The 23197-nt window shown below is 37.3% G+C and overlaps 1 protein-coding gene across 2 annotated transcripts; it reads right to left on the bottom strand.

Moving 5' to 3' along the window:
• Nucleotides 1-2561: 2561 nt before the first annotated feature.
• mkrn1 (makorin, ring finger protein, 1) lies at nt 2562-22569 on the bottom strand. 2 transcript variants are annotated; one of them, XM_042511307.2, is made up of 8 exons: nt 22411-22569; nt 21591-21722; nt 14240-14460; nt 12992-13215; nt 11144-11358; nt 10612-10722; nt 8687-8831; nt 2562-5879 (listed from the first exon to the last, which is right to left on the bottom strand). In XM_042511307.2, the coding sequence occupies exons 1-8, from the start codon at nt 22482-22484 to the stop codon at nt 5667-5669; spliced, it is 1335 nt and encodes a 444-aa protein (XP_042367241.1). In that variant the 5' UTR covers nt 22485-22569; the 3' UTR covers nt 2562-5666. The 2 variants fall into 2 exon arrangements, with proteins under 2 accessions (XP_042367241.1, XP_042367242.1); XM_042511308.2 differs by having other exon boundaries at nt 14279-14460.
• Nucleotides 22570-23197: the final 628 nt, after the last annotated feature.

Raw genomic sequence — 23197 nt, 5'->3', positions numbered from 1 at the left:
AAAAACAGACATTATTCATGGATTTTCACATTTCCGACAGTCCTATCTGACGCCATGCGCACGGCGGCGCACGGCGCAGCGCAAGTGTCATTGCTAGTGTGAGACCGGTGTCTGCCAAAATGTGACCATCTGCCAGAAACCGATTGTTGCGCGCGTCTTCAGCTGCTCTCAAATAGATCAAACAGTCAGGCATGTAAAAACACATGACTTTACGTCCGTGGTAAGAGCACAGGTAGGCTATGTCTTTGTGAAACTTTAATGTTTCTTAAAACCTAGTTTTTACGTGCTTGTGATTTATAGTTTGATCGGGCATGACATTTACACGATTATAGACAATATTGTAGTTCCCATTTTTTGTATGTGTTCAATATGTCTAAAATCTTGTTTACATTTGGAAAGTAATCTATCATACTTTACAGATGGGTGATGTAAAAATAAAGGTACTATCTGCCATTATCCGTATGAGCCTGCATTATATTACGTGCTCTGTGCCCGAGATCATAACCACCATGACTTGATTTAATTCATAGTGATATATTTGACAGATTCACGTTCACCCTGTTGTTTTTAACCGGTGCAAATACCTTTAAACGGCCCAAAATGTTCTCGTCGTCTTCCCGCGTGACTCATTTTACACACCTGCCTTTGATGAGGGTATGGCAAGCCAAAGCGGCCAAACAGCCGTTCTGACATCCAAACGCCGCATTTTATGGGCGCTTATTCAAACAAAAAATGTTTAAAAGTGTCCATTTTTGGCAGCTTTGGCTTGCCGTATGAGGGCATCCTGAGCTGCCGGTGCTGCATCCCGTCAATGTTTTCCCGTCAATATGTTTCCTCTCACCATTGAATTTTATAGCACTTCACTTTATGGTTTCATTATGAACCCAAATGTGTTTTAATTATTTCAGCACTTATTTTTACTTGAAGCACTTACATAATTCAATTTCTTAAATATATATAAATATTTTAGTTATATTTTATATAGTTATTTTTCTCTCAATATTTCCTCTCATTTTTTGACATACATTTTTAGAATACCTCTTTAAAACATATTTCATATGCTTTTTATTTTATTTCATTCATTAATTGCATTCATTTTATTTCACTTTTTCATTTATTTTATTTTTCAGCCCTGTACTTAAAGCACTTAGATAATTATATTTTAAATTATTTAAATCTTTTATTTATATTTCATATAGTTTTTTCTTATATATATTTTCTGTCTTTTATTGCATTTTAAAGATACTTCGTTTTATTTTTTAAAATTTTTTTCACAGATTTTATATACTGCATTTTATTTTATATAAACTTTCATTTTAACACTAAACCTTTGATCAATGTACCCAATTGGTGGTGAACCATAGGACCTATGTAATGATTCTTCCTCTGTCCCTCATGAGCATGTGGACCAAAACCATTTTATTTTATTTTGTGTTATTTTATAGCACTTTTTTTCATTTTATTTTTTTTACAATTATTTTTACTTAAGCGCTTACATAATTCTATTTTAAATTATTTATATCTTGTAGTTATATTTTATATAGTTATTGTTCTTATATTTTCAAAAATATTTACTTTTCTGTTTTTGTACATATTTTCTTGCCTACATATTTTACATAAACATATTTTACATGCTGTATTTTATATTATTTAAACTTTTTAACTCTACAACTTTGATCAGTGCATCCAAACAGCCATAGCAGCCTTTACAGCATCTGTTTTTACTTGAAGCACTTATGTAATTCTATTTCAAATTGTTTATATCTTTTATTTATATTTTACAGTTATTTTTCTTATGTCTTTTAATATTTCCTCTTCAATTTTTAAAAACTTTTTCCACCCGCATTTTTGAACAAAATGTTTTATGTGCTGTATTTTGTACTTTAACTGTAATTTCAACACTACAACTTTGATCATTGCTCCTAAACAGTGGTGAACCATAGGAGCTACATAACCGAGCCGTCCTCTGCCCCTCCTGAGCATGTGGACCAAAAACATATTTATATTTATTTTATTTATATTTCATTTTATTTTTATAGATTTTTTTTGTTTTATTCTTTATTTTATGTTATATCATTTTATTGTATAAATTTTACTTTTAATTTTTATCTCATAGATTTATTTTATTTTATGTTTTATTTTATAGCATTTCTAAAATATATATATATTTTTCAGTGTTTTTTTTACTTGAAGCAGTGACATAATTCTATTTTAAATTATGCATGCATTTTTATTTATATTTTATAGTTATTTTCCTTATTTTATATTTCCTCTAAAAAAATTTTACACATTTTATATGCTGTATTTTACAATATTTAAACTGTAATTCTAACACTATAATTTTGATGTTATCGCAAGAGAAGTCACAGAATATTTCTCAATGGAAATGCAGTCATCTCAATTGTGTTTTATCAACATTATGTAAATAATATGTGATGAAAGCCTGCCTTGTGTGTGTTTACTGTCCATCACTCAGCAGGTAGAGTACAGCAGGTTAATCAGAGTTTATCCATAATTTAAAGAGACGAGACGACAGACAAAAAGAGACTCCACTCTGGACAGAGATTGATAATAAACTTTAATTTCAAGTTAAGATGGATGGCTGTGGAACATAGAAAACACACATTTCAGTATAAACATATGCATTCCAATGGAGTTTAACAGGTTGATACCAGCTGACAGGAGTCTGTGGATCAACGCCTCGGCAGGAAACAATCAGTCAGTGAAGCTAACACAGAGCAGTGCATGTACACTCGACAGTGGTGCTGTCTGTGGGGAAACTTAACGTGTCTCAGCTCCACGAGTCTCTGCACTCTAACGTCTGCTGAAAACTCTTTAGCCTGGTTTCGGACAAACAGATTGCCTTTTTGGTACCACAGGTGTTCCTGAGTGCTGAGATTCAGGATGGTTGAAGGGGGAGAAAGATTTCAAATAAAGCTTTATATTTTGACTGATGTTCGGAGCCAATTGGATCACAGGTTGCTAAGTTTTGTAGTTGGATCACTGGAGACAAAATTATCTGATGTCACAATTTAACCTTAATTGCACAATAATTCATTCGTCATTCAAAAGGCAGTAATTTACCCAGACTGACAACAAGTGCACAGATGTGTGTGTGTATGAGTGTGTGTGTTTGAGAGAGAGGGGGGAGGAGAAAAGGACAGCGGGGTCACTTGGCCCATAGCCGCTTAGCAGGTTTACCTATAGTGCTGATGCAGGACCTGTCATACAATGCATTAGAGTCCTTGATTGTCGTCTTTGTAAACCAGGTATTTCAGTCACTGAGCAGCTCATACAATGTGTTACTCTTTTCCAAGTGCAGCAGCAGCAGAGTTCTCAGTGCTGCCACTGATGGCTGGAGGAGATGCAAAGGACCATTTTGTTCAGTAGTATAAGCTGTAATACATCTTCCAGCCACAAGTGGCAGCACTGAGCAGCACTCTGTGGGCTCAAGTAATCCCAACTGTACACTACAAGACTTAGGCCACGTTTACACAAGAACAGCCCTACTAAAAAAAGTCTTTCCCTACAGTCCTGTACACAGATACGCCAAAACTGAAACTGCTGTAGTATGCATGCCAGGCCAATAGTTGGTAGTGTAACTTTGAACACCATGCGTAAAAGTGCGGTTGTGACGTCACCGTTCTCACACGATCCGCACAAATCCAGTTTACATGGTAACAGAAGGGTTTGCGTTTTAAAAAGATTACACTCTGGAACCCGATTGCAAAAGTTTGTGTTTTTTTTTAAGCCCCCAAAATACCGTTAACCTGTGAACAAACCGCAACAAAATGCCACCTTAGAATTATAAGATTGTATCTGCATTCTCAACAGTTTTGAGATACTGAGCTTCAAAGTTTATCAGTTCAAATAACAAAAATGACAGACCTTTTTGTTTTCTAAAAATAACATCCAAAAATGCCTAACTAAAAGAAAGAAAGAACTACTAAGTTGTCACAAATATGAATATATGAATAACTTTTCGTCACCTTAGAATTATAATGCAAGAACTGTTGCCGTGTAAACGGTCCCTGAGAAAAGAGTTCTCAAATACTGGGGATCTTGCAGGGTCACCATATGTAGGACTAACACTTATTGCTTTGGAGATTGTTCACCATCTGCTCCTGGTGAAGCAGCAGCAGCGAACACTGGACACTGCTGTTTCATGGCTTTGACCAGCCTCACATCGACAGCGAAACGCCTCGACTCTGTCATTAAACCCATCGGGTAATGTTAGCTGTGTAATGCTAAGTTATTCCTGTCACAGTGTGTGTCTCTGTCACAGGCCGGCAGCAGTCTCATGTAAAACAGAGAGAAAGGATGAGCGTATCAATATGCTGCTTGCAGCTCTACAGTGAAATTAGATTTTACCCATTCTAAATAGTCAAATCTGCGGTAAAGTTGCACTGACTGGGCAATATAGTGTTGTGATTGCAGGGGCGCTTCATGAATTTTTTAGAAGGGGAGAAGGCTACAGAAGTCTACTCATCTTAATCCTTTGATGACAATATAATTATGTATATTTCAATTTGCTGTTTTTCTTTTTCTTTCTTTTGGATTATTAATAATAATATAGTTAGCATTTTAATTCCCTGAACATTTATTTTAGACCTTAAAATGTGATGTACTGTCTGAGCAGTTTTATTGAAATAACTTGCTATGAATGATCTGCATTGCGCCTGAAAAATAATTAAATAATAAGGTTGCTATTGCAACATTGTGAAATCCTGGAGGGACCACCTTACTTTCATGTTATCCCGACGCTGAAAATTTGTGTGGACAGTGAAATTGCTCAAAAAATTGTTTAGTGTGAAGCCAGCATCTGTGTGCTTGAGAAATTTCAGTTTAAATCCTACAGCTGTAGATCAGCCTATGAAAAAAAAGTGCCTGAGAAGTTGAAGTTATAAAATCGTATGAGCTGCTCAGTGTATGAAATGTCCGGGTTACAAAGACGGCTCAGAGCTGGAGGTCAAACCTGACAGCAGTGTCACCGTTTGGGCTCTGAAGGACAGTTGGTGTTCCATACTCATAAAAATGTCTCACGAAAGACTTTTTGACCCTGAAAAAAAGGGGACAGAGTTATTATTTTTCATTACAACATGGAAATGATTATGGTATATGTATTAAACATCAGCACAATATATTGGCTATCAGCAGCTTTAATAAAGAAAAAAAAAAAAGTTATGTAAAATCTTACAACATGCCCATCACGATTACAGTAAATGGTGCGGAGTAAGTTCGAGTGCATCCTCAGAGTCTCAGAAGTACGTATTAACACCTGGGTAGATGATAAACAAGTCAAACCCACACCCACAAAGAAACTTGACAATGTTTATTAGCAATATTTGAAGAAAGTTATAATTTCTGTTAAATCTTATATTGAGCTCTTTTTATCGTTTTATTATTTTTCCTTTTTCACATGAACCGCACAAGATAGACCCACGAGGATAGATGTCTAGAAAATGTTTAGCACGAGCGCACTGACTTGCTGGAATTTTTTATTTTTTTTTAACCTTTTATAAGTTCATTTATTAATGGCCTGCTTAAAGGCACTGCCACAATACGGGGGGGAGGGGAAAAGCTACTGTCCATCACTCGCACAAGACAGTCCATTCTAGTGTCTAGTATACATGGGGGACAGGGTGGGGGGGTTGTGGGTGGGGATGCTATAGGTAAATCTCATAGAAATCGTCCAGCTCCTCGTGAAACAAGTCCCATTCATCCTCTGAATCTGTCACCTCGTCGTCGGTTCCTGCTGCGAGCAGCATGAGGAGCATCTCGCTCAGCTCAAACGTCACCATCTCCTCATCCTCGTTGTCGAAGGAGTCGGTGCTTTCCCGCTCGTCAAAGATGTCCCACAGCGGTGTTCGCCTCGAGTTCTGGGAAGAAACGAGAGAGGGTTTTAATTTTTAAAACAGAAACGTACTTTTGGGGACAAGAACTTTACCAGATGCAGCAGTAAAAGCAAACACTGTTCTAGAGACGGAAACCCAGTTGTGCCAGAAAAAAAAGAATAGACAAAATGTCAAAAATGACAAAATGAAAAATTTAATTTAGAATTTTGATTTAAATTTAAACCTTATTAGTCAAAATTGTGACAGAAATCAATCTTTTAAGATAATTCACACTTCCTATCTCAAAATTATGTCTCTGTCAGAAATTTTGATTTGGTTTAGGGGTCGACTAATATTGTTTTTTCAGGGCCAATACCAATGCCAATTATTAGTAATTAATGAGACCATAACCAATATTTACTGATACACATTCACAATAAAAATGAACACCTTTCTTTCAGTATTTAGAAGTTGGAATATAACAAACTCCAACACAAAACTTGTTGAATTAAAACTGAAAAAAAAAACCGTATAGATCATATAGATCAAGTTCCTAGCAACTTTTTCTTTTATAAAGTCAAGTGAAAACTTTAATAAAAATGAATAAATAAAAAATGCTCCCTGAGGTTTTACAAAGTAAAAGTTCCTAACATGCTGACACTTTTTTTTTTTGCTTTTTCTAATTAATTAATTTGATCAGCGATCATTAAACATGAAACACTGACACAACTAATGTAAAATGTCAAATATCGGCCTCAATAATCGTCCAGGCCAATAATCTGTCGACTCCTCATTTGATTTGCCATTTTGACTTAGAAAGCCAAACTTTTGACTGAGTGTCTGATAATGTTCAACACTTCAAGATTTTGATTTAACAGTTCATAACTTTTATAACCTGGTAATCTTGATTTAAAGAAGTATTTTGCTGCTGTGACGATGATCTTTTTTATAAAACTAGGTGGTCAATGTAGCAGAAAGATGCAAATACTTTTGAAAACGGCGCTACACGACCAGAGAAAACAAAGAGACTATGTTGTTCCCTTTTGCTCAAGGTAGAAAACTTACAACTACCAAAACGCACGCACCACACTGATAACAATGGTCTTGTTTCACAGTTAACTCTTTGTGACCTGGATCGACATCAGTTTTCTAGTAGTGCTTTTTTATAAGATACTTAACCCTTTGAAACATGAGTAAATTGGTTTGATTTCTCGCAAAAACACAGGAAGAAAGTCAGTGAGCAACTTGACAAGAAGTCCCTTAAATTGCAAGAAATTAGTAAAAGGTGAAAAGAAAATTGCTGGAAAATTTATTTTATATATATATATATATATATATATATATGTATATATATATATATATATATATATATATATATATATATATATATATATATATATATATATATATATATATATATATATATATATATATATATATATATATATATATATATATATATATATATATGTGTGTGTGTGTGTGTGTGTGTGTATATATGTATATATGTGTATATATAGATATATATGTATATATATAAATTATTTTTAAAAAAGGGAAAAACTGAGAAAAAAACTTCATAAATATTACAATTATATATTTATTTTATATTATATTATATATTTAAAGCTGTTGCAGAAAAAAATGTATACATATACATTTTCTTTTCAATTTTCAGCACTTTCTTTTTTTTTTAAACCCTATTTTATGCTTATTTTCAGGTAATTTTCTTACCTGAAAATAATAAGATTTTCTTAATTTCTTGCAAAATTTGTAGGCCATGTCTTTTTAAATAGTCCATTATCTTCGTCACATTTTTTTGGCAAGAAATTCAATCAAATAGCTCAGGTTTCAACAGGCTGAAATATGTTTGTGAAAGCATTTTTGGCCAAAAAAAAAATGTATTAACACTAAAATCATGTGACACTTAGACTGAACACAGGTGGACTTTATTTAACAAATTGTGACTTTTGAAGGTAATTGGTGGCACCAGGTCCTATTATGGACTTTCATAGCAGAGGAGGTGAATACATATGCATACACCACTTTCAAATTCTTTATTTTACAGAATTAAAAAAAAAACAGCTTATTTTTTTCATTTAATTTCGCCAAAGTTGTCTATTTTGTGTAGGTTCATTACAAAAAATCCCAACAATATCAATTTAAATTACAGGTTGTAATGCAAAGAAATAGGAAAAACCCCAAGGGGGGTGAATACTTTTGCAAGCCACTGTACAGGCTCCATAAATACACAACCTTTTAGGTAAGGCAGTATTTAAGGCAGGATTTCTGTCTTGCGTTACGCCTCAGACATGTTTTTTTATGGCCACTCTTAAACTTTTTTTTAAAAAAAGACTGTATATAGTATCATAGAAATATAGAAAAGTACCTCACAGCATATATTCTGTCTTTTTTTTACAAAATAATATGACTGTATATGTATGTACATATGTAAAGACTATTTGAGGTGTTGAATTGATACACAGTTGATGCGGTCATGTGACCGAGGCCTTTATCGTTTGTTAAGTATGAAGAGGAGATGTAACGTCACTGGGTTTGTGAGTATCTCAATGAAGAATCTGCAAAGGGAGCTGAAGTGTGTGGACATTCCTCTGTTCAGTGTTTGCACTGAACATGTATATAAATGTGTGCATTTTGAACTTTTTAAACTTTTTGCACCCTTTATGTTATCCTGCTTTCTACTTCCCATGTCCAGCAGAGGGTGCTGCAGCACAGGCGCTGGGGTTCCTTTTATCAACAGTGACAGCAGTCTTTAAAGAAACCTTTGGCTGTCAGAAAAACCATGACAATCTCAGTAGCACTTGTGACAGGATTTTAGTGTGAGCTATTACCCGATTCCTGCTGTTGGAGCCTGTCTGTCTTCGCTGTGGTTGAGCTTCCTCCAGCCGTCCATCGGGAAAGGCGTGCTTGTAGAAGCAATTTGAGCCGAAAGGACACGTCCCGCGGCCCTCGTCAAAGTATCGACACGGTTTACTCCTGGAGGAAACAAAAAGGAAGCCAGAGAAGACAAACACAAAGTGAGACTGTCTCAGTGATTCTATAGAAGCCTGTCATGATGATATTGACTTATCACACCACATATGGGCATGACTTCCATCATTTTGCTGACCTCCAATCTAGAATTGTATATATACTTTAATGTATATTTTAACAGGTGTTTAGTACATTCTTAAAATACATGTTAATTTTTTTTTTTCATATTCGATGTCTGAATAGTCTTAAACCCGAAATTATTTTTAAAAATACAAGAAAATAACCCGAAAATTAGTTTAAGAAAAGAAAAAGAAAGTAAACAAACAAAAAAACCCAAGAATTTCAAAGAAGTGCCTGAAAATAATAATATTTTTGTAATTAAGTTTTAAGTAATTACAATAATTATGGTTTTTAAGAAGAAGAGACTCCAAAATTGGCATGAAATCAGTAAAAAAGTAAAAGATAATCGCCTAAAAATAAATAAAAAAATAAAAAGGGAAAAAAGGAAAAAGAAAAGAAAATCACAGAAATTACCTGGAAAAAAATAGATTTTTTTGACATAGTTTTAAATATGTAATTATGATAATTACAAATATAGTTTTTCCCTAGATTTTTTAAATTTTTTTCCCCTGGACCTTTTTTAAAAATAATGTTCTAAATCTACTTATTTCTTGCAATTTATGAAACATTTATTACCAAGTTGCTTAGAGCCCCTTTTTTTTTTTTTTTACAATGTTTTTGGAAGAAATTGCACCAACTGGCTCAAGTTTAGTTGAAATACTTGTGAAAGGCATCTGAAAGCAGAACAAGGAAAGTGATGTTGCTCCACGTTTCAAAGGGTTAAGAAATAAAAGTGGATTGCTCTTTAAACTGGTGTGCTTATATTTTTATGCATTTATATGATCATATCCATGACAAGAATGGTCTCAAAATGACAATAAATGATATTATTAGGAAATGATCCAAAAATTAACTAGAAATTAGTAAAAAGTACAAGAAAATTATCTGGAAAAAAAAGAATTAAAAAAGAAAAAAAGGAATGACCTGGAAAAAAAGTAACATAATTTTAAATATGTGATTATGATAATTATAGATACAGTTTTTCTCTAGCCTTTTTTCCCATTTCTTCTCACCTGGATATTTTCCCTAGCTTCTTAAATTTTTTTTTTTTTTCTAAATGTAGTTATTTCTTGCAATTTTTATCAAGTTGCTCTGTGTCTTTTTACCATGTTTTTGAAAGAAATTGCACCAATTGGCTCAAAGGTTTAAAGTTTCAGACGGTTAAAACATTTAAAGTTGATTGCTCTTTGAACAGGTGTACTTATATTATTATGCTTTTATATTTTCATAACAATATATCTTCCGACAACAGTAGTTATTGTGACTGACTGACTAAAAGCACACCGTGGGCATCAAGCTATACCAATCCATCATCCACTTTTCAAATGGATGCCAAATTTTCTGTTGTGTTTTGAAGTGTCGAGCTCTGCATCAAATAGTTTTCTCAATCATGCATCCGCCCGCTTCCCACAATCACCGCCCACTCCCACACATTCACCATCCCACTCGTCACATCCACCCACAACAGCTTTCTATTCAAACTGTCTGCTCCTTCCTGCAGGGAGGAAAACTCAACTTCAGCTTCAATGATAAACTGCATGAATTGTGTCCCTGTTTTCGGTTTGTTGTTTCCAACAGTAGACACAAAGCAGTTGGTAGAAATAAAGCTTCGAGCGCAGCAGTTTGTGTAGTGAGTTCATGGATGTGTGTAACGTGTGCGTACCCCATGCCGTCCTTGTATTTCTGGATGAGTTTCTGCTTGTCCTCCTTGTCCTCCACCCAGTACTCGCTTGGGATGACAAAGTTGGATGTGATTCGACACTCTGGGCACGACCTGAGGAGACAAGAACACAAGTGGTGGAAAGAGTCCATAGAAATTTTAAAAAAGCTGATTTTTTTCTCGAGATTTGTGTTTTATTAAAGATAAAATACGTAACTTTTCTGTGTTACAATGCCTAAAAATGAATAGACACATTTTACAGATTTTGTTGACTTTGTACTTACATCATCCAAAAGTTTCCAACAATGTTCAAGCCCAAAGAAATCTGTCATTTTAATCAAGGACACAGTCTGTGTCATTTGGAGGCCGTCGCCTGTTAGTACTGTCAAATTGCGGTGATATGGTTAGCGGGTGTTAGACAGAAAATAGTTCAGAGTTACAGACTGTAACTCAAGAGAACTCAAGTAACTCAAGACTGAAACTCGTGCCCCCTGAGAGAGATGCAGGCCCACTTTTCCTCGTGTAAGTGACTCACTTGATGATTTTGCTCTCAAACTGCTTGGCACTCCTCCACTTGCGGATGCACTTTAGACAGTAGCAGTGGCTGCAGTTGGAGAGGATGCCGAAGCGGCGCTCGCTTGGGTTGGCCTTCTCGAACACCACCTCCATACACACGCCGCACATCATGTCCTTGCTGCGTTGGATGGCAAATGAAATCTCCATGTCTTTCTCGTGGGCCTCGATGCACGCCTGGGAGAGGAAAGAGTTAAAGCAATATACTGAGGCCTTTTCTCCATTTTAACCAGGGGGTCCTCAGATACTTTAACAGAAGAAAAGCAGCTGAGAGAACAAATTTCACTGCACGTCTAATGTTTAAAACTGTGTTCAGACGAGCAGCAGAAAACGCAGCCTGCTCTTTTTAGGTTAAATGAGACCGCTGCTCTGATGCTCCTGCTCAGCAAACCTGGCTCAAGTTTTGCTTCAACAGCACACTGCGCTGACTAACCGTAACTGCAAGTGTGGATTCCCAGGAGATGTGTTTAGGGATGCACTGATTTATCAGCCGAACATCCATTTGATGACTGCTGGGAGCCTGTCTGTAAATTTTTGCAGACAGGCTGTGCCGATGCTTTTCTGTTGTGTCACATCAATTTTGCGCAGGCTAAAAAAACCCAGCTCAACACTAACGGCCTCCTTCTGCTCCCGGGGACTACAGAAAACAGGTTTGGGACAAAAATACAGTTTATCTTATTTATCCTCAGGATGGTAGGACAAAATAAACTCACTATGGACACGTGAGATGGTGGGTTAGCATTTACCCTCAAATTATACAAATTAAAATTGTGAATACAAAATATGCCAAATGGAAAGACTCCCATTTATTGCAAAATAAAATTTTTACACTTGAATGAGGTGGTATTTCAGGCGATTTTAAAACTGCAATGGAAACACTTTTTTGGCTTTTCTAGGTCACATGATGCTATGGCTATGTGCTTGTCAGTAGGAACTGGCTCCCTCATGATGCAGCAGGAGCTACAAGAGCTGTTACTGCATCACATAACTCTTCAAAAGTTTTGCGGATCATCTGGAAGTTTTGAATCCACAATTCCTCTGTGAAATCAGCCCCCAGAAATCCCTCATACGTGGCCACTCCCACGTATAAGGGGCTCGCCTTTCCATTATGGCTCCATAACACGCCTACATGGCCTTGGATTGGAAATAATGATGGCTAGTGTGGTGGCTGCAATAGAAATAAAGCTGCTAACATTTTGAACGTCCATCACCATGCTTGTTGGAATGTTATCACCTGAGGAGAAGTCTCTTAACATCACTCAGTGGAAACACAGTCATCTCACAATTGTGTTTTATCAACATTTCGAAAATATCACTCAAGTTTTGGTTTATAATCACCTGAAACTAAGAAGTGTTGTGTTCATTAACTTGGAATGAGCTGTTTATATATCTGCACACAGCGCGGGTTCTCTTCCATGGAGTTTGCAATGTTGTTCTACAGCAGCCCAGAACAAACAAATCACACACTGGCTCTAGATAGTGCCATTCATGTTTTCACATCAGTCAAGCCCGACACACAGAAGAACTTTCAGTTCTACAAACTCACCACTAGATGCCAAATAAATCCTACACACTGGATGCAAGTGTGCAAGTGAAAATTAAGGGCACACTGGTGCAAATGACGCATTCAACAAATTTATTATAACATCTTTCCTCCCTCCTTTTCTGATTAGCAAAGATCAGTGTACATAACATTTCACTGGTTGAAATGGCTTGATAATCCACCTTCAATAAATCCAGAATATTCCAGGTAAAGTGAGAGTGGGGCAGTGGCCCTAACCCAGCAGCAGGTTGTTTCTGTGATGGTTACCTTTGTGTGCTCGGAGCGCTGGGTGTTGTCGGTGGGGTGGAGCACCTGGAGGCCGCACATGTCACACACATCGCCGTGGAGATAGGCACAGTTGATTCCGTAGCGACACTCTCCGACAGCTGCGTACGGACAGAGCTGCTTCCTCAACTCTTTGTTGTCCTGTGACGCCTCGCTGTCGAACTCCTCGATGAGAGGGACCGAGCTCTCCACCTTCACTGGCTCGGCTGCACAGAGAAACATTTCGACTACTATTTGGTGCCACGGTTATGGAAACAAAAACGAACAAATGTCTTCTTTTTCAAATGAGTAGAACCTGATCTAAGGACACTTTAACTGTTGAGACAGGCCTCAAAACTTGAACAACCGAATTGAACAGTCAAATTTCGAGCTGCTCTGCATTTTTGCATCACGTGACAGTGGATGAACCCTATCCACAGTGGAAGCTATGTGGAAAATATGTAAGTACAGATGGATTGAAGAATGGACCACCCAAAAAACGCAGGTCTCCTGCCTCTGTTATCACCAACGCTGAGACATAAAAAGGTATATAACTTGTTTTCTGATAAAAAACTTCCGGGAACTCCCTGACAAGACCTGTCCAATGTGGAGCTCCATCAAGAACTACATACCTTCAATGGCTTTTTTAATGTTTGCATTAGCACCACCAGTATGAACCAGAGGTGACATAAAGTGACCATACTCCACTTGTATTTCCCCCATTGCTTATATACTCAACAAAGCCTGGACTTAACTGTAGTTCTGTCTTTTTTCGATTATAAGCATTTGTTTTTGTTTTCTGTTTTCTGTTGTTTACATGGCTAAAAGTTTGGGGTTTTTAAATGGCACTTGCTGGTGCATCGGTTCCTGTAGTGAAAAGTACAGTAAAAATTAATATATTCTACATTTCCAAACCCAGCACAACAAACTTAATCACTTGGCTGAACTCAATAGTCAGATTAAAAAAACAAAACCCTGCTTTGCCTGATGAAGATGAATCTGTTCCATGAGACAAATGAGTGATAGACATCAACAACACCCAAGAGAGACTTGAAATAATGCTGTCAGAGAGGACTGCTCTTTAGTCATCAAGTTTCCTGATGAGTTGACTTTTCTGGAAAACTCAAATATCTTGCCTTACATTCACCTTATTTTTCAATTAATGAAAATTAATTAACACTTGCCATGCAACATCAAATGTGACAATATAATACGTTTGAGTGTGAAATTTGGGTTAAGTGTGAGTATCACCATTCATCAAATTTGTCCTAATCTCTGCTGGTCCCTCACCCCGTCCACAGTACGGCTGTCCTGGAACGAACTCAGCAGCGTTGACCCAGTCCTGCGCTCCTGAACCAGGTGTCGGCCCACTGGGTTCTGGGTCTGACGAGCCGGCCAGCGAGACAGAGGGCAGCGGCAGCGTCTGGGGGGCTGGCAACTCCTCGTTCTTTGCTGGTTTACAGTGTTCAAACCTGAGGAAGCACACAGAAACAGGGTTGGTACAGTGCCAATGATCGACTGTCCCACAACGCTAATGGAGGAATTACAGCAATAAGCAGGACAATCTGCAGCAGACAGGCTGAAATATGAACAGCCAAACCAGAGCTAATGACAATCATAAAACACAACTTAAGACTAATGCTAGAGACCAAAACCTGGTACCAATATGGCAAATGTTCCTTTACGGCTGGTACCTACAAGATCAAATCATAGCACAGATTTCAGTGCTAGACTGTGTGATATAAGAGGGAGAGAAGAGATTACAGTTTTAGAAAAATCATGTTTGAACCAATTATTCTCCATGGAGGTGAAGTTTGGGGCACATTAAGTGGCTCTCTGAAACTCAAAAGTAGGGAGAGGGCAATGAGCAACTTAACAAGACACGGCCCAAAAATTCGCAAGAAATTCAGGAACAATAACCAGAAAATCACCCAAATATAAGGCAAGAATAAAAACAAACAGGGAAAAAAACCTGAAAAAGTGATGAAAATTAAAAAAAATAAAATAAATAAATGATATACATTTTTCTTTCAAATATATAATTATTCAATTAATTCTATAACAATTCTATATGCTGTTTTCTGAAAAATTTTCCCTGATCTTTTTTCAAGTTTCCCTCCTTTTTTTTGCCAAGTGTCTCATTGCCTTTCCCCCTATGTTTTCAAAAGAGAACGAACCAATTTGCACAAGTCTCAAAGGTGCTTGTGCTGCGTTCAGTCTGACACCGTCATCTGACTTTGAACGCAGCACAAGAATAGTGGTGCCAATCCAGGTTTCAAAGAGTTAAAGAACATTGGGACTAAAACCAAGTTAAAAAAAAATCTATCTTGAATTCTGCAAGTTGATGCAGAGCAGAACCGGGTCAATTCCTCCTCTAATAAAATAATTCCCATTCCACAATTAAAACAATTTAGCAAAGGTAATAAATCAAAATATTTCAATTAATGGCAAAAACAAATCCAATCAATACAACAATTAGAACCCTACAATTTATTAGACAGAGAATTCCAATTGGTCCAATATCTAACACAAATCAAACATCCCATAAAAAGACAAAGCCTGACTAAATACACACTCAGTGAGCATAAACTGGCTGCCGTAAGAGAGAATGGCAAGAACAATCAAAAAGACTTTGTACCTATTGTGAAATCAGAGAAACTGAAATTCTGAAAATGAAAAAAAAAACAAGAAATGAGAAAACTCTCCCAGAGGAATGACTCATAGGATTACTTAAAGGAGACGACTGCTCTACAGTGCAGCTGGCAGAGAACAGGTTTCTGCATGTTGCAGCTGGGAACACAATTTAATGTACATGCTTTTTAAATGAACCCTTTGAAACCTGAGAATACTGGCTGGGTTTCTTTCAAAAACATGGGAAGAAAGCAATGAGCAACTTAACAAGAAATTACCTACACATTAGTAAGAAATTAGTACAATATTGTGCTGTATTGTAATATTACCTGAAATGAGCAAAGGAAAGAAAGAAAGAAAGAAAGAAAGAAAGAAAATTAGCTGTTGTCCTTGTTATTTATTTATTTATTTATTTATGCTCTCTCTCTCTCTCATTGCCTCACATTATATAGGTTTAAACACTTGTTAAAGCTGAATGCTGTAAAAGACACCTGAAGACTTACATTAATCTCTATATGTATTGATATATTATTGTGTAATCTTTATGTAATATGTAATGCTTTGCCAACAGTATATTTTGCAGTAGTCATGCCAATAATGTATATTGAATTGATTTCAAGTGAAGTGAATTGAGAGAGGGAGAGAGAGAGCTAGTGAGTGAGTGAGAGTGAGTGTGTGTGTGTGTGTGTGTGTGTGTGTGTGTGTGTGTGTGTGTGTGTGTGTGTGTGTGTGTGTGTGTGTGTGTGCCGGTGACGTGAGGCTGCAGCGACCACAGCACAGAGTATAAGGTGAAACATAGCAGTGCAGTGTGAGTAGACCTTAGGTTATTTGTCTGTGAGTAACTGCTGTAAATGCTTTGCTTCACCTGCTGATTAAAGCGAAGCAGGTTACGCCTTGAAGTAAGCGAGCTAAGCTAGCCTCTTATTGGAACCTTGCCAGGGTGACTTGAGGTGAACCAGCTGTTTTCATTGCATTGACGGTCTGAGCCACACCTCAACAGATTATGGAGAAATGTCTGATTGCCGTGGTGCCTAGTGGCTCAGTGGATAGAGCGGCGCCCCATGTGCTGAGGTTGTGCCCCCCCCGCCCCTTTTACGCCTGAGACTGTCCTGCCAATTTAAGGCAATAAAAGCCTCAAAAAATAATCTTTAAAAAAAAAAAAAAAAAAAATCGCACGGCTGAGTCTCTTCTGAGTTACGGAAACAATTATTGATCCCAACGAAAAAATGATTTTGTCTTATTGGTACTGTAACTGTCTTTAGTGTTTAATTGTTGTTTTTGGGTTAGGTTTTATTTATCATGCAAAAATTGTTAGTTTGATAGTGTTTTATTCATAAGTATATTTAAGTGTGGTTAATGGGTTTGCATTGTGCTTTGCACTTTCGCACCTCTTCAGAATATTGCATTTTACTGAATTTTATAATCTATTTTTAGCTGTATTTTCATTCATATTATCTCAATGGGTTTTATTTTTCATTTCATGTTATGCTTTCTGTACATTCTATTTTTTACCCCCATTTTTAACTTACTTTTACTAGTTTTATCAAGTGGGTCTCATCCATCTGAAAATGTATTCTATCTATAATCTATTCTCTTCTGATTTTAATTTTAAGACATTTTTATTCAGCATTAACAATATACAATTGGCACTGACAAGAGAAAAGATGGATTTACAATGCTCACATTTTTCTTATTTTATTTTTACTTGCAGGTTTATTATGTCTTCTGATGTGAAGCCCTTGGTGCATGTAATTTCTTTGTTGAAAAGCAGGTTGGACTGCATTGAGCTCCATACAAATAAAGTTTATTTTTATTGTTATTACTACTACTATTTTAAACTGTTAAAGGGATTTTTGCACTTAACAGTATGAATTTTGTTTTAACAGTGTGTTTTAGACTTATTGTGGGAGCTGAGCTGGAAATTCCAAGATTAAACAAAAATAAACAATATTGCCAAAATTTACATCACATGCATGAATGCAGCCAAAATACATAAAATGCACTAAACAGTCCCCAAGGCTTAATTGGTCTGTATGACAAAACAAACTATTAGAGTGTGTGTACACTTGCACAGATTAGCCGGGGGCTTCTGTCAGAATGTGTTGTGTCCCCCTATGACTTCTCTGATTAAAGAACTAGCAGAAAGTTATTACTGCAAATTGCTGTGATCACATGCTTGATATCAAAATATCCTTGAAAAGATGGAGGAAGATAAAAGAAGAAAGATGAAGGTTTTTGTGGGGGGAGAGCGAATATTTTTATGTGTAAATCACAGAGCAGAGCTAGTCTAAAGGCTATATTTAGGATCAGCATCTCTTGTTTTTCTTCAGCTGTCATGAGGTTGTTAACCGAGACCCTCACAAATACATGGGATGGAAACAGGCTGTGGGCTTTTATGTTTACCATGTTGAGGATAAAATGTCACAGTAACACCCGTTATCAGTGGATGATACTGACAAAATCCTAAATCAGGGAGCATATATTTTATATCTTAATATTAATATATATCATTGTATATTAAGTGCTTTAGAATTAATCAATAAGTAACTCTATAGCAATCAGATTAATCAAAGTGATGCAAATACTGGATAAAAAATCCAATACTGATTCAGTCACAACACTGACTACATTGGACTGACAAACTCAATATCATATGCCATTTTTAGACAGAGATGGCACTATAGAGCTGCTAGAGGGTCTCTTCTTTATGCCTACTTTGCATTTTTACACAGCACCAAACAACAGCGACATCATGCCATTCCAGTGTGTGATTTTAGAAAGCATGCCGGCATCACAGAATCAAAAGAGACGTGACCGGCGTGAGCTTTGTGTGACTAAATTGTCGCGATCAGAGCTCTTCCAAAGCCCTGCTTTGTGTGTGTGTCTCTGAGAGAGAGAGCCTTAGGGGAGAACGAGACCAAAAGCATTGCGTGACCTATACAAACCAAAAGCACTGCGTGACCTATACAAGCCAAAAAAGTGTTTCCATTGCAGTTTTGCGAAATATAGCTTTTTCAGACCTCCTGAAATACAATCTTTTTACGATAAATGGGAATTGTTTTTTTTAAACCGATGTGTTTCCATTAGGCGTATTTTTTATTTGCAAGTTGTCGTCTACTATGTCAAACTACACGGGAAACAAAGCTCAATTGTTGCTTGCAACACTTAACTGTCAACACTTTGGAAATGCTGTGTTGGGCTATTATCAGGGTAATATCATGTAGACTGTACCTGGCTTAAGAGGCCATGACAGCCTGTGAGCACAGCCTTATAAAAAGGAACGCCTGACCTATCTTTTCTACACCCTCCTCCATGATGGTGAGCTCCATCACTACACACTGTTAACCAGTCTGTTCCCAGAGAGCCACTGGAGTGCTGGACGAGCAGAGAGGGGAGGGCCGCTGGAGCTATGCATAAATAAATGAGCAAAGAGGGTGCTGCAGCAGAATGAACCTGGGGAACCCAGCAACAGCACAGGAGGAGGAGGAGGAGGGGGGCGGCTCAGGGAAACAGAGCAGGAGGGAGACGGAGAGCGTTATGCAATTGCCATGCAGGCTGCAGTGCACTCTGTCTGGCCCTGGGGGCTGCAGGAGAGAGAGAGAGCGGCAGAGAGACACCAAGGCAGAGCGAGCGAGCGAGACAGAGCCCATCACAATAGACAGAGCCCAGGGAATTCAACCATAATAAACCCCCACAGTGAGAGCCTTTCTCCAGACTCTTAATACAGGGTGCACGGCCCCACGGGATCACAGAAATAATGAGGACAGCCTCCTCGCTGCAGCCCCACCACAAGGATGGAGGAATGTGACTTATCAACACAACAAAACATCAACAACAGCTCAGTGCTACACACCCGAGAAAGCCTCTCTACAGGCAATAAAAAGACTCCTTAAGACAAACTGTCAAGTGCAGTAGTTAGTGTTGTGCCCCTGCTGCTGCTGCTGCTTGGGTCGGTCATCGGAGCGCCTCTGTAACTATGGGGATGCTCCTGGAGCCAGACAAGGAGCAGACAGTGTCTGAGCGAGCTGGCTGCTGCTGTCTGGGTACATTCAAGCCTGGCAACAGTCTGGGAGCCTAATCCGCTCCTCAAAGGACCATACCACTGCATGTTAGAGCCCATTTACTGCAAAGAAATACTGCTCGGCATCTTCAAAGCACGATGCAGAGTGGAAATCAGCAGGCACAGATGGAAGACTAAAGATGGGTTTCGAAACAAAATGTACTCTAGACCACCTTTAACTATTAATAGGTTGATGAAATGGTACAAACTGCCCTTTTACAAGCTGAAGCGATATGGATTTGAATTATATATATTTTTGAATCCATGTCGCATAGCTAATTTCAAAATTGCATTTAACCATTTGAAACCTGTATCGACCTAATTTTTCTTGTATTTTAAAGCTTTGAACCTGGAGCAAAGTGGTGCATTTTTTTTCAAAAACACAGGAAACTAAAGGTATTGAGCAAGCTGGTAAAAAATGTTAGAAATTGCAAGAATTTAGTAGATTTAGACAATGATTTTTAAACAGCCAGGGAAAATGTCTAGGGGAAAAAAGCTAGGGAAATTATATTTATAAATGTCATAATTCCATATTTAAAACTATGTTTAAAAAATTACATTACACTATCATTATATTTTTTTTTAGAACTTTTCCAGGTCATTTCCAGTTGTTTTTTTTTTTTTAAAAAAGACAAAAAACAGGTAATTTTCTCATACTGTTTGCTAATTTCTTGCTAGTTTGGGAGTAATTTCTTCTTCCTTTGCGCAATGCCTTCTTCCCGTATTTGAGAAAGAAATTAGTACAGGGTTTCCTACACATTCAGTTATTTGTGGTGGCCCACCATGATTAAAACATCTGCTGCCATAAATAGATTCTCTATTTTTGGAGCTGTTTTATTTAAATACAAAACAGCATGTTTAAAGATTAGATGATCAACACATTAATAACAGGCACTCATTTTTGTTGTATCAAAATGATTAGTAATGATGAATTGCTGATGAATCAATGATAAAAAAGAATTGTTAGTTGCAGTCCAGCAGAGTTCCATATTGTAAACAAAATCCTATTTTCATATCTTTATATATAAAGCAGGTAGTGGTGCTTTATATCAAAGAGCACAATTCACAGAGAAATACACAAGTATAGACATGAAAATCATTATAATATTGGACCTTTAAGATACGAATAGCTCTATTTATCCATTCAGACGCAGCGCAGACTTATCTTTATCTCTAAAATAACAAAATGCTCAAGTATATTCCTGCATGTTCTTCAATTATTGTCCTTTCATCCTAAACAAAGACATCTGGTGACACGGCCAAGAAAAAGCTTACACTAAAAATGACGCTAATATGGGACCTTTAAGATAAAAACAGTACTAATTATCACATTTAGATGGAGACAACACTTATCTTTATCTCCAAAAATAACTAAATGTTCAAATATAGTACTGCGTGTACATCAGTTGTTGTCCTTTTTCAGCTAAAACAAAGACGCTGCTGAGACAGCCAGGAGGAAGCTTACACGTTGAACATAACACTAGCTCCATAAACACTCAAGACAAAGCCTCGCACGCATATTTTATATTACACAATTTAATCCTGCAGAGCAATGCTTATATGCCACAAAAGAGGGAGTGTTCTTCTTTGAATGTACACAGTGCTGCCATAAACACAGACCAACACCATGTTGACATCAGGCAGCAGCAGTCTCAGGTGTCAGATCCACTTGAGGAGCCGGCTGCAACACTTCTGAGAAGCCCTGCCAGCCAAGTTGCTGCGCTGTCATCTGGCTGAGAGCGAGGCCAGTTTTAGAAAGGAAGTTATAATGCCCCAGACAACTGGGAGCACTTTATTAGGCCGAGGGCAGCTGACTTTAAACATGTAAGCTGAGAACAAGCATCCAAGCCTTTTTCAGCTCCACTGTTACATAGCATTTCAAATAACTTAAGATTTTAGTTGTGTCTTTACCTGCAACGATCCCCAAACACACAGTTTCCCTTCTGAAAGAACTTGCAAATCATGGCTGCAGGTTTGCTGTTGGTTAGATCATGGGAGTATCGACAGTTCTCTCCTTCTTTGCAAAGACCATGCAGGAAATATCTGAAAACACAAAATTAGCACAAAATTGTCGTGGAAATAATAGATTAATTTCTGTCATGCTTGAAATTTGGCTAAAACATTTGATCATGTTTAAATCGGCATGCTAAACAACACTTTAATTAGTAAGTAAATTTATGGAAGCTTAACAATCCGCTACAGGAAAACTGTGTGTAAATGTCCCCTTTCACTTTCATATTGGGTTGAAAAGCCAATCTTAGCACGGCCAAACACGCAATTTAAATCATAACTTTAGCTCATGTAGTTTGGGTGTAACTCCTAGGAAGTGCATTGAATCCCGTAGGTTGATATAAATTCGATAACTATTCACCTAAAACAGCTTGTTTTAACGGTAGCTAGTTTTGAATTGTACAGCTAGTTACCGTTAAGAGATTCGTCACTTTGTTGTATGACAGTTGTTTGTCCGACTGGCATTAATGCTAGCCAAGTTCATCGTTGAAAATGGAGCTAACAAGCTGGCAGCTAACCCACCACACCAGTCTGTTGTATACCACAACACACAGAACATAACAACACAGTAGTCTGGCTAGCAACAGCTAAGCTAACAGCTGAGCCTCGGAAGACGTTGTTGTCAGTCGCGAGCCAGTCACCGTTTCGTCGCTAATATGGTGTCAAACGACAGGCGATAAAACCATCTTCGGTGTTTTAATAGTCGTGTGTCTTGTCTTACCTGCAGGTTACGTGTTTGGTCCAAGCTCCTGTTACTGGTAAAGCCGCCGTAGACGCTGCTGCTGCCTCCGCCATTGCTGTTTATGTTGAGAAGCTACAGCCGGATGTTCCGGACAGCTCCGCTTCAGCTCGGCCTCTTTCGTATATACACGGTTCAAGTCGGAAATTACCGAACACCCCGCGCCTGGTACGTCCACTACGGGGCGCCAGTGTCACACCGTGGTTGTATTAACAGGACCAAATAGGTTCAATATTGCAAACTTCTCTTTATGTCTGGGTTGTTAAGGGTCTGTTCTTTACTTGTGAATGGGGAGAGAGTGGTGCAGAAACGGGGTGGCAAATATAATTTCGTTTTTGTTTTTCACTTTGCCTTAAGGGATAATCATACAACTTCAGATAGCTGCATTGTGTATTTATTTTACCGCCCTTTAAAAAAAAATTAAATAAAGGCAAGGCATGCTTTCTTTAAAGAATTCAAGATTAAAGAACTTTATTGTCATTATGCAAGCATTACGGTATTATAACTGTGCCATCCTAAGTGGTGCATAAAATATGAGATTGAAGAAAACTGAAAACTCTACATGGATTTGAATTAGGACACAAAGTGATTATAAGGAATGAACATTAAAAACTGAAATCCTTGGTACAAAATTACAAGAAATATTATACAAAATATGTACAGTACTAAATATGTCATCATATTAGAGTGAGCGTGCAGTAGACCGGCATTGCACATGCCCAATGGCGGGCATTCCTAAAAAATGGCGGGCATTCCTAAAAAATAAAAA

Source organism: Plectropomus leopardus, chromosome 22 (assembly GCF_026936395.1).
Source record: "Plectropomus leopardus strain MGB_pleo_1.0 chromosome 22, ASM2693639v1, whole genome shotgun sequence".
NCBI classification, from domain to species: domain Eukaryota; kingdom Metazoa; phylum Chordata; class Actinopteri; order Perciformes; family Serranidae; genus Plectropomus; species Plectropomus leopardus.
This window is presented reverse-complemented; position numbering and strand designations above follow the sequence as displayed.

What these genes read in the sequence shown, in the direction of transcription:
- mkrn1 (XM_042511307.2), bottom strand. Translation starts at nt 22,484, where the DNA reads ATGGCGGAGGCAGCAGCAGCGTCTACGGCGGCTTTACCAGTAACAGGA. An exon ending in GTGTTTGGGGATCGTTGCAG is followed by an intron (nt 14,461 to 21,590) that starts GTAAAGACACAA and finishes GTGCTTCCTCAG; the next exon opens with GTTTGAACACTGTAAACCAG. An exon ending in TTTGAGAGCAAAATCATCAA is followed by an intron (nt 10,723 to 11,143) that starts GTGAGTCACTTA and finishes TTGTCTCCTCAG; the next exon opens with GTCGTGCCCAGAGTGTCGAA.